General features: G+C 44.2%; 1 protein-coding gene across 1 annotated transcript in view; it reads left to right on the top strand.

Moving 5' to 3' along the window:
• thsd7ba (thrombospondin, type I, domain containing 7Ba) overlaps positions 1–12,561 on the top strand; it is a 181,955-nt gene extending 169,394 nt beyond the window's left edge. The window contains exons 27-29 of the mRNA XM_066686841.1: positions 10,706–10,898; positions 11,065–11,152; positions 11,903–12,561. Coding sequence (XP_066542938.1) covers positions 10,706–10,898; positions 11,065–11,152; positions 11,903–11,987 — 366 coding nt within the window. The 3' untranslated portion in view covers positions 11,988–12,561. The remainder of the gene's footprint in view (positions 1–10,705; positions 10,899–11,064; positions 11,153–11,902) is intronic.
• The last annotated feature ends 470 nt before the right edge of the window (positions 12,562–13,031 follow it).

Genomic DNA, 13,031 nt, shown 5'->3' with positions numbered 1-13,031 from the left:
CCGGTGTAAACAGGTCAGTAACACACTCCCTATTACACCCTTCTCCCACTGTAAACAGGTCAGTAACACACTCTCTATTACACCCTTCTCCCACTGTAAACAGGTCAGTAACACACTCTCTATTACACCCTTCTCCCGGTGTAAACAGGTCAGTAACACACTCCCTATTACACCCTTCTCCCACTGTAAACAGGTCAGTAATACACTCTCTATTACACCCTTCTCCCACTGTAAACAGGTCAGTAACACACTCCCTATTACACCCTTCTCCCGGTGTAAACAGGTCAGTAACACACTCTCTATTACACCCTTCTCCCACTGTAAACAGGTCAGTAACACACTCTCTATTACACCCTTCTCCCACTGTAAACAGGTCAGTAACACACTCTCTATTACACCCTTCTCCCACTGTAAACAGGTCAGTAACACACTCCCTATTACACCCTTCTCCCACTGTAAACAGGTCAGTAACACACTCTCTATTACACCCTTCTCCCACTGTAAACAGGTCAGTAACACACTCTCTATTACACCCTTCTCCCACTGTAAACAGGTCAGTAACACACTCTCTATTACACCCTTCTCCCGGTGTAAACAGGTCAGTAACACACTCTCTATTACACCCTTCTCCCGGTGTAAACAGGTCAGTAACACACTCTCTATTACACCCTTCTCCCACTGTAAACAGGTCAGTAACACACTCTCTATTACATCCTTCTCCCACTGTAAACAGGTCAGTAACACACTCCCTATTACACCCTTCTCCCACTGTAAACAGGTCAGTAACACACTCTCTATTACACCCTTCTCCCACTGTAAACAGGTCAGTAACACACTCTCTATTACACCCTTCTCCCAGTGTAAACAGGTCAGTAACACACTCTCTATTACACCCTTCTCCCACTGTAAACAGGTCAGTAACACACTCCCTATTACACCCTTCTCCCACTGTAAACAGGTCAGTAACACACTCCCTATTACACCCTTCTCCCACTGTAAACAGGTCAGTAACACACTCCCTATTACACCCTTCTCCCACTGTAAACAGGTCAGTAACACACTCCCTATTACACCCTTCTCCCACTGTAAACAGGTCAGTAACACACTCTCTATTACACCCTTCTCCCTGTGTAAACAGGTCAGTAACACACTCTCTATTACACCCTTCTCCCACTGTAAACAGGTCAGTAATACACACTCTATTACACATTTATCCCACTGTAAACAGGTCAGTAACACACTCCCTATTACATATTTATTCCACTGTAAACAGGTCAGTAACACACTCCCTATTACACCCTTCTCCCACTGTAAACAGGTCAGTAACATACTCCCTATTACACACTTCTCCCGGTGTAAACAGGTCAGTAACACACTCTCTATTACACCCTTCTCCCACTGTAAACAGGTCAGTAACACACTCCCTATTACACCCTTCTCCCACTGTAAACAGGTCAGTAACACACTCCCTATTACACACTTCTCCCGGTGTAAACAGGTCAGTAACACACTCTCTATTACACCCTTCTCCCACTGTAAACAGGTCAGTAACACACTCCCAATTACACCCTTCTCCCACTGTAAACAGGTCAGTAATACACACTCTATTACACATTTATCCCACTGTAAACAGGTCAGTAACACACTCCCTATTACACCCTTCTCCCACTGTAAACAGGTCAGTAACATACTCCCTATTACACACTTCTCCCGGTGTAAACAGGTCAGTAACACACTCTCTATTACACCCTTCTCCCACTGTAAACAGGTCAGTAACACACTCCCTATTACACCCTTCTCCCACTGTAAACAGGTCAGTAACACACTCCCTATTACACACTTCTCCCGGTGTAAACAGGTCAGTAACACACTCTCTATTACACCCTTCTCCCACTGTAAACAGGTCAGTAACACACTCCCTATTACACCCTTCTCCCACTGTAAACAGGTCAGTAATACACACTCTATTACACATTTATCCCACTGTAAACAGGTCAGTAATACAGACTCTATTACACCCTTCTCCCACTGTAAACAGGTCAGTAACACACTCTCTATTACACCCTTCTCCCACTGTAAACAGGTCAGTAACACACTCTCTATTACACCCTTCTCCCACTGTAAACAGGTCAGTAATACACTCTCTATTACACCCTTCTCCCACTGTAAACAGGTCAGTAACACACTCTCTATTACACCCTTCTCCCACTGTAAACAGGTCAGTAACACACTCCCTATTACACCCTTCTCCCGGTGTAAACAGGTCAGTAACACACTCTCTATTACACCCTTCTCCCACTGTAAACAGGTCAGTAACACACTCCCTATTACACCCTTCTCCCACTGTAAACAGGTCAGTAACACACTCCCTATTACACACTTCTCCCGGTGTAAACAGGTCAGTAACACACTCTCTATTACACCCTTCTCCCACTGTAAACAGGTCAGTAACACACTCCCAATTACACCCTTCTCCCACTGTAAACAGGTCAGTAATACACACTCTATTACACATTTATCCCACTGTAAACAGGTCAGTAACACACTCCCTATTACACCCTTCTCCCACTGTAAACAGGTCAGTAACATACTCCCTATTACACACTTCTCCCGGTGTAAACAGGTCAGTAACACACTCTCTATTACACCCTTCTCCCACTGTAAACAGGTCAGTAACACACTCCCTATTACACCCTTCTCCCACTGTAAACAGGTCAGTAACACACTCCCTATTACACACTTCTCCCGGTGTAAACAGGTCAGTAACACACTCTCTATTACACCCTTCTCCCACTGTAAACAGGTCAGTAATACACTCCCTATTACACCCTTCTCCCACTGTAAACAGGTCAGTAATACACACTCTATTACACATTTATCCCACTGTAAACAGGTCAGTAATACAGACTCTATTACACCCTTCTCCCACTGTAAACAGGTCAGTAACACACTCTCTATTACACCCTTCTCCCACTGTAAACAGGTCAGTAACACACTCTCTATTACACCCTTCTCCCACTGTAAACAGGTCAGTAATACACTCTCTATTACACCCTTCTCCCACTGTAAACAGGTCAGTAACACACTCTCTATTACACCCTTCTCCCACTGTAAACAGGTCAGTAACACACTCCCTATTACACCCTTCTCCCGGTGTAAACAGGTCAGTAACACACTCTCTATTACACCCTTCTCCCACTGTAAACAGGTCAGTAATACACTCTCTATTACACCCTTCTCCCACTGTAAACAGGTCAGTAACACACTCCCTATTACACCCTTCTCCCACTGTAAACAGGTCAGTAACACACTCTCTATTACACCCTTCTCCCACTGTAAACAGGTCAGTAACACACTCTCTATTACACCCTTCTCCCACTGTAAACAGGTCAGTAACACACTCCCTATTACACCCTTCTCCCACTGTAAACAGGTCAGTAATACACACTCTATTACACATTTATCCCACTGTAAACAGGTCAGTAACACACTCCCTATTACACCCTTCTCCCACTGTAAACAGGTCAGTAACATACTCCCTATTACACCCTTCTCCCACTGTAAACAGGTCAGTAATACAGACTCTATTACACCCTTCTCCCACTGTAAACAGGTCAGTAACACACTCTCTATTACACCCTTCTCCCACTGTAAACAGGTCAGTAACACACTCCCTATTACACCCTTCTCCCACTGTAAACAGGTCAGTAATACACTCTCTATTACACCCTTCTCCCACTGTAAACAGGTCAGTAACACACTCTCTATTACACCCTTCTCCCACTGTAAACAGGTCAGTAACACACTCCCTATTACACCCTTCTCCCGGTGTAAACAGGTCAGTAACACACTCTCTATTACACCCTTCTCCCACTGTAAACAGGTCAGTAACACACTCTCTATTACACCCTTCTCCCACTGTAAACAGGTCAGTAACACACTCCCTATTACACCCTTCTCCCGGTGTAAACAGGTCAGTAACACACTCCCTATTACACCCTTCTCCCACTGTAAACAGGTCAGTAATACACTCTCTATTACACCCTTCTCCCACTGTAAACAGGTCAGTAACACACTCCCTATTACACCCTTCTCCCGGTGTAAACAGGTCAGTAACACACTCTCTATTACACCCTTCTCCCACTGTAAACAGGTCAGTAACACACTCTCTATTACACCCTTCTCCCACTGTAAACAGGTCATTAACACTCTCCCTATTACACCCTTCTCCCGGTGTAAACAGGTCAGTAACACACTCCCTATTACACCCTTCTCCCACTGTAGACAGGTCAGTAATACACTCTCTATTACACCCTTCTCCCACTGTAAACAGGTCAGTAACACACTCTCTATTACACCCTTCTCCCACTGTAAACAGGTCAGTAACACACTCCCTATTACACCCTTCTCCCGGTGTAAACAGGTCAGTAACACACTCTCTATTACACCCTTCTCCCACTGTAAACAGGTCAGTAATACACTCTCTATTACACCCTTCTCCCACTGTAAACAGGTCAGTAATACACTCCCTATTACACCCTTCTCCCACTGTAAACAGGTCAGTAATACACTCTCTTTTCCCCCCTTCTCCCACTGTAAACAGGTCAGTAACACACTCTCTATTACACCCTTCTCCCACTGTAAACAGGTCAGTAACACACTCCCTATTACACCCTTCTCCCACTGTAAACAGGTCAGTAATACACTCTCTATTACACCCTTCTCCCACTGTAAACAGGTCAGTAACACACTCTCTATTACACCCTTCTCCCACTGTAAACAGGTCAGTAACACACTCCCTATTACACCCTTCTCCCACTGTAAACAGGTCAGTAATACACTCTCTATTACACCCTTCTCCCACTGTAAACAGGTCAGTAACACACTCTCTATTACACCCTTCTCCCACTGTAAACAGGTCAGTAACACACTCCCTATTACACCCTTCTCTCACTGTAAACAGGTCAGTAACACACTCTCTATTACACCCTTCTCCCACTGTAAACAGGTCAGTAATACACTCTCTATTACACCCTTCTCCCACTGTAAACAGGTCAGTAACACACTCTCTATTACACCCTTCTCCCACTGTAAACAGGTCAGTAACACACTCCCTATTACACCCTTCTCCCGGTGTAAACAGGTCAGTAACACACTCTCTATTACACCCTTCTCCCACTGTAAACAGGTCAGTAACACACTCTCTATTACACCCTTCTCCCACTGTAAACAGGTCAGTAACACACTCCCTATTACACCCTTCTCCCGGTGTAAACAGGTCAGTAACACACTCTCTATTACACCCTTCTCCCACTGTAAACAGGTCAGTAACACACTCTCTATTACACCCTTCTCCCGGTGTAAACAGGTCAGTAACACACTCCCTATTACACCCTTCTCCCGGTGTAAACAGGTCAGTAACACACTCTCTATTACACCCTTCTCCCACTGTAAACAGGTCAGTAACACACTCTCTATTACACCCTTCTCCCACTGTAAACAGGTCAGTAACACACTCTCTATTACACCCTTCTCCCGGTGTAAACAGGTCAGTAACACACTCTCTATTACACCCTTCTCCCACTGTAAACAGGTCAGTAACACACTCTCTATTACACCCTTCTCCCACTGTAAACAGGTCAGTAACACACTCTCTATTACACCCTTCTCCCGGTGTAAACAGGTCAGTAACACACTCTCTATTACACCCTTCTCCCGGTGTAAACAGGTCAGTAACACACTCTCTATTACACCCTTCTCCCACTGTAAACAGGTCAGTAACACACTCTCTATTACACCCTTCTCCCACTGTAAACAGGTCAGTAACACACTCCCTATTACACCCTTCTCCCACTGTAAACAGGTCAGTAACACAATCTCTATTACACCCTTCTCCCACTGTAAACAGGTCAGTAACACACTCTCTATTACACCCTTCTCCCACTGTAAACAGGTCAGTAACACACTCCCTATTACACCCTTCTCCCACTGTAAACAGGTCAGTAACACACTCTCTATTACACCCTTCTCCCTGTGTAAACAGGTCAGTAACACACTCTCTATTACACCCTTCTCCCACTGTAAACAGGTCAGTAATACACACTCTATTACACATTTATCCCACTGTAAACAGGTCAGTAACACACTCCCTATTACATATTTATTCCACTGTAAACAGGTCAGTAACACACTCCCTATTACACCCTTCTCCCACTGTAAACAGGTCAGTAACACACTCCCTATTACACCCTTCTCCCACTGTAAACAGGTCAGTAACACACTCCCTATTACACACTTCTCCCGGTGTAAACAGGTCAGTAACACACTCTCTATTACACCCTTCTCCCACTGTAAACAGGTCAGTAACACACTCCCAATTACACCCTTCTCCCACTGTAAACAGGTCAGTAATACACACTCTATTACACATTTATCCCACTGTAAACAGGTCAGTAACACACTCCCTATTACACCCTTCTCCCACTGTAAACAGGTCAGTAACATACTCCCTATTACACCCTTCTCCCACTGTAAACAGGTCAGTAATACAGACTCTATTACACATTTATCCCACTGTAAACAGGTCAGTAACACACTCCCTATTACATATTTATTCCACTGTAAACAGGTCAGTAACACACTCCCTATTATACCCTTCTCCCACTGTAAACAGGTCAGTAACACACTCCCTATTACACACTTCTCCCGGTGTAAACAGGTCAGTAACACACTCTCTATTACACCCTTCTCCCACTGTAAACAGGTCAGTAACACACTCCCTATTACACCCTTCTCCCACTGTAAACAGGTCAGTAATACACACTCTATTACACATTTATCCCACTGTAAACAGGTCAGTAACACACTCCCTATTACACCCTTCTCCCACTGTAAACAGGTCAGTAACATACTCTCTATTACACCCTTCTCCCACTGTAAACAGGTCAGTAATACACTCTCTATTACACCCTTCTCTCACTGTAAACAGGTCAGTAACACACTCTCTATTACACCCTTCTCCCACTGTAAACAGGTCAGTAACACAGTCTCTATTACACCCTTCTCCCACTGTAAACAGGTCAGTAACACACTCTCTATTACACCCTTCTCCCGGTGTAAACAGGTCAGTAACACACTCCCTATTACACCCTTCTCCCACTGTAAACAGGTCAGTAACACACTCTCTATTACACCCTTCTCCCACTGTAAACAGGTCAGTGACACACTCTCTATTACACCCTTCTCCCACTGTAAACAGGTCAGTAACACACTCCCTATTACACCCTTCTCCCACTGTAAACAGGTCAGTAATACACACTCTATTACACATTTATCCCACTGTAAACAGGTCAGTAACACACTCCCTATTACACCCTTCTCCCACTGTAAACAGGTCAGTAATACACACTCTATTACACATTTATCCCACTGTAAACAGGTCAGTAACACACTCCCTATTACATATTTATTCCACTGTAAACAGGTCAGTAACATACTCTCTATTACACCCTTCTCCCACTGTAAACAGGTCAGTAACACACTCCCTATTACATATTTATTCCACTGTAAACAGGTCAGTAACATACTCTCTATTACACCCTTCTCCCACTGTAAACAGGTCAGTAACACACTCCCTATTACACACTTCTCCCGTTGTAAACAGGTCAGTATTATACTCTCTATTACATATTTATTCCACTGTAAAAAGGTCAGTAACACACTTGCCATTACACACTTCTGTCATTGTAAATAGATAAGTAATACACGCTCTATTACACATTTCTCTCACTGTAAAACTGTCGGTGATACGCTCACTTTTTACATTTAATGGTAAAAGGACTGTAATACACTCTTTATCACACATCTCTAACTGTAAGCAGATCAGTAATAAACTCTCTATTACACCCTTCTCCGACTGCTAACAAATCAGAGCAGTTATCATTCCCCTCCAAGCGCGTTGAGCTGATGAAGCAGGATCAGCAGTTATTTTATATCTTTAACCACTGTCTCAGTTCCGGACGGTTTCTGCTTGGTATGTGGTCCCTTTGTTTCCATGCCACGAGGCTCGGGGAAATGATTAATCCTTGTTTATAGCATAAATCCTTTCTTTTATTATTTGCATAATGACCAGTGTGTAGTAATGCAGCGTGCGCCTGGCTTTTGACAAAACACAACAAGCTCAATGATTAAGGGCTAATTCACCGGAGGATGCATTTCCATAATTGCAGCAAATAGACTAATGTGAGGAATAAAAAAGGCATAAAGCCACAAGATTGTCCCTCCAGCATCTTCCAGTGCCCTCCAATTACCAGGGGACCCCGCGGCACACGGAAATATAGCAGCAGTGCTTTGTTGTGGTGTGGGGCTGGAGCCTGTTTACCTCGGTGTGGCTCTGGAGCAGTGCACTGATCTGAACAGAGGACTATTAGGGCCCAGATGTTGCTCCAGATGTAAATCAAGGCCATGCGTAAATAAAATGAGTTCAGTTACAGCACAGAAATATCATTCAGATTAATGAGCAACTGTAGAACGCAGCTCCGTCCATATCTCAGCAGTGTCTCAGCTCTGCTGTTGATTCCACAGCCCCAGCCCCTGGGCTCCAGCAGTTAAAGGTGGGAGTCTCAGACTCTTGCTGCTTGCTCCCTACTGAAAAATAGTTTGAATTGTAGGAGCTCTGACGTTGTACTGTGTTTATGAACCGTAACTGGTTTGTGAAAGGTTTAAAATAAAAATAAAAAATAGTGTTTAAACTGGAAATAACTGCACATCTAACCTCAGTAAAGTGAACGCTGGTCTCTTGTGACTATCTCTTCTGGATCTTCAGGGTTCGACCTGCTCCCTCGCTGAAGGGCAAGGCTGCCCTGTTTCTGGAGGTTTTAGATTCTCTTCACTAGTAGAGGACTTTTTGAGTATTTCTGAATCTGTAGAAGTGCATCTACAAACTACAGACCCAGCATTCAACATGTTTACACTTACACTCATTCATAACAACATTCCTAACCTTTCATCTTCCAGGGAATGTGTAAACAAATATGTTACCAGGGTGAATTAGTTTAAAATATTTTTATTCTGCACTTAAAATGGCCACCAGGGGGCAGGCAAAGAGAGTCTGGGTCTGGTGTGAATTCACTCATGAAGTAATAGTTATAACCTCCATCTGAGCATTGAAGGAAAATCTTGTGTGACGGCGGTGACAGATCACTCAGCCTCAGTTTATTATCCTCAGCGTTTTGTTTCTCAACATCAAACAAGTTACACAAGCTGCCAGCAATAAGACTTCACTTAGATCAGCGGTGTGTTCAAATACACAGCACATATTCTGGTCCGAAAGTCAATATTATTGGTTTAAAATGATTGTTATATACTGGAAAAATCAGTCCACACACCTCCTCTATAAACACTCTATACACTAGAATAAGAGACATCAGTCCACACACCTCCTCTATAAACACTCTATACACTAGAATAGGAGACATCAGTCCACACACCTCCTCTATAAACACTCTATACACTAGAATAAGAGACATCAGTCCACACACCTCCTCTATAAACACTCTATACACTAGAATAGGAGACATCAGTCCACACACCTCCTCTATAAACACTCTATACACTAGAATAGGAGACATCAGTCCACACACCTCCTCTATAAACACTCTATACACTAGAATAGGAGACATCAGTCCACACGCCTCCTCTATAAACGCTCTATACACTAGAATAGGAGACATCAGTCCACACGCCTCCTCTATAAACACTCTATACACTAGAATAGGAGACATCAGTCCACATGCCTCCTCTATAAACACTCTATACACTAGAATAGGAGACATCAGTCCACACGCCTCCTCTATAAACACTCTATACACTAGAATAGGAGACATCAGTCCACACACCTCCTCTATAAACACTCTATACACTAGAATAGGAGACATCAGTCCACACACCTCCTCTATAAACACTCTATACACTAGAATAGGAGACATCAGTCCACACACCTCCTCTATAAACACTCTATACACTAGAATAGGAGACATCAGTCCACACACCTCCTCTATAAACACTCTGTACACTAGAATAGGAGACATCAGTCCACACACCTCCTCTATAAACACTCTATACACTAGAGTAGGAGACATCAGTCCACACACCACCTCTATAAACACTCTATACACTAGAATAGGAGACATTAGTCCACACACCTCCTCTATAAACACTCTATACACTAGAATAGGAGACATCAGTCCACACGCCTCCTCTATAAACACTCTATACACTAGAATAGGAGACATCAGTCCACACGCCTCCTCTATAAACACTCTATACACTAGAATAGGAGACATCAGTCCACACGCCTCCTCTATAAACACTCTATACACTAGAACAGGAGACATCAGTCCATACACCTCCTCTATAAACACTCTATACACTAGAATAGGAGACATCAGTCAACACACCTCCTCTATAAACACTCTATACACTAGAGTAGGAGACATCAGTCCACACACCACCTCTATAAACACTCTATACACTAGAATATGAGACACCAGTCCACACACCTCCTCTATAAACACTCTATACACTAGAATAGGAGACGTCAGGTGTATTTTTAGTTCTATTGTTTTATTAATTTAAATCTAACAAACTTTAATGTTCCTGACTTTTGTTCCACCTTAAATGACTCCACCTTAACTCTGTGTTTCAGAGTGGTGTGTGTGGCTGTGAGAGGGGCTACACAGAGGTTATGACCTCCCATGGCTTCCTGGACTACTGCACTAGGACGCCGGGGGGAGACAACAGGAAAGCGGACGTGAAGACCAGCTCAGGACGACTGAAGCCTGGACCCTCACACATCCAGGACTTCTTCAGTGAGTGGTCTCTCCAGCCCCTCAGCCCAGGTACAACACACACAAACACACACACACACACACACACAATGACTGACACTAACTCATCCAGAGCGACCAGAGAAGAGCTGTTTTAAAGAGAAGAGTCACTGCTGTAGTCTCTCGGGGGGGTGGGTCTTTAGTTTCTGATTCCGTTTGTTTGTGTGTGTTTCTGCAGACGGCAGGATAAAGATGTGGGTGTATGGGGCCACAGCTGGAGGCTTCATCCTCATCCTGTTCATCATCGCCGTGTCTTTCCTGTTGTGGTGAGTGTAAACCACGTCTGAGGCGTACGCTTGGGTTAAGGATGCGGAGAGCGCTCCTCCGATGTTGGGAGCGTTTTCCCGGGAACGTGGCTCGGAGGATATTAATAGCGCTTGTCACACATTGTTATCTGATTTGATGATGTGTGGGCTTTTGATCCAAAATAACCACACTGCTGCACACCCCACAGCCTTTTGGCAGCGAGCGAGGCACAGTAGATTAGATTTAAACACAACACACCACTGCCACCTAGTGGACATTGAAGGAACTGTGGATTTTAAAGCCTTTAATCCCAAATGAAGATCATCAAATCTTTACACATGCTCCACACTCTTTAAAGCAGCGCTACAGGGCGCAGAGCAGCACGAGTCGACTCCTGAAGTGCCTGGGAGTCGTGATTCTTGAGTCGATTCAGTCCCAGTTTGCGAGTGTGTTTTTGAACTGAAACAGACAGGACTCATTCACACACGCGTGTCGCCCCCTGTGGGTAGACCCTGTTTAACGTGCTGTAACTCTGACTCGATCCGTATCTCCAGCTCTGTCCTGGTTAAAATAGAGACTTTAAAATGGAGAGAGGATAATCTTTGACTTTAAAAGTAAACAGTGGGCGGGGCCTAAGGCTGTGACTGATAAAGCCAAGAGGAGAAGCACAAACAGAACAGGTTTGAGCCTCACACTGAATTCTCAGGAGGTTTTTAACATTGTGTCTGATGTTTCTCTTCCTTCTGTCTGCTGTGTTGTCTCCTGTCCAGCGGGCGGCCGGTGAAGCCGAGTAAAAACCCGTGTCCTCAGCAGAAGGCTCTGTCTCTGGCCTACGACGGAGACGTGGACATGTGACACTCCGGCTTTTCTTCTCTTTTTATTTTCTTTTTTCTTTTTTTTTTTTTTTTTTTTTGAGAAGCAGGCCTCAAAAACTCCTCCAGAACCAAAGAGGAGCATCGTCCACCTCCTCCTTCCCCTGGAGACCCCCTGCTTTCGGCCCGAGGGAGGAGCGCTGGCGTTTTGGAGGCTGCTCTGACTGCTTTCACTGACTTTCCACGCGGCAGGATGCTCTCACCGTCTGGAAACTTTAGAAACAAACAGAAACTAAACAGACAACAAAGAAAGGAAGGGCTTTCAAAGCTACTCCTCTTCTTCTTTTCGTCCAAACGACCAAACCGTATCCAGAACGGACACTCACTCACAGACTCTTGGGAAGTGTTATGCACTACATTAGTGCTTTCTCAGTTTATTGATTAACTGTTTGTTTACTTGTTTATTTATTTTAAAGCTTTGTTTGTGTTTTTTCTCAGTGTAAATGCAAGAACTCTGCGGTGAACCAGTGATGTTTTTTTAATCTGTTTATGAATGTGTGAATATGCAGCAGAGATGTCAGTCATCAAAGAACCAAAACATAAAAACATGTGACACACACAGGGGTCCAGATCAGTTCTGGGGTGAGGTGTTCATCCAGAGGACTTCACGTTGTTTCAGAGCTCCTCTGGGTCCTGGGGCAGGGAGGTGTGGTTTGGGGGTTGGGGGGTGGGGGGGTTGGGGGTTAGCACAGCAGCGTGGATCCCTGTGAAAACACGTCTCTGGGTCGGTTTCACTGGCGTCCAGCTTGGGATTTTGACTAAATCTGGGGTCAGAAGAACAGGAGGAATGTTCATTCAGGGTCCAGCGGGAAATCTCTCTCAAACCGACCGTGGAAAAGGTGAAGACATATAAAGGTGATGTGATTAAAAGGACGTGATCGTATCTGATTATTAAACAGTGAAGGATTAAAGTAAACTAGCGGTAGATTCCTGGCTGGACATCAGCAGTGCTGTGGATGATCTTCTGATGTGATTTCAAAGACGGCAGCCTTTTTCTGATAAAAAAAAAAAGAATAAAAAAGACAAA

The sequence above is a fragment of the Hoplias malabaricus genome, chromosome 12, assembly GCF_029633855.1.
Source record: "Hoplias malabaricus isolate fHopMal1 chromosome 12, fHopMal1.hap1, whole genome shotgun sequence".
Lineage (NCBI taxonomy): Eukaryota > Metazoa > Chordata > Actinopteri > Characiformes > Erythrinidae > Hoplias > Hoplias malabaricus.
The sequence above is the reverse complement of the archived record's forward strand: the minus strand, read 5'-3'. Positions and strand labels throughout refer to the sequence as shown.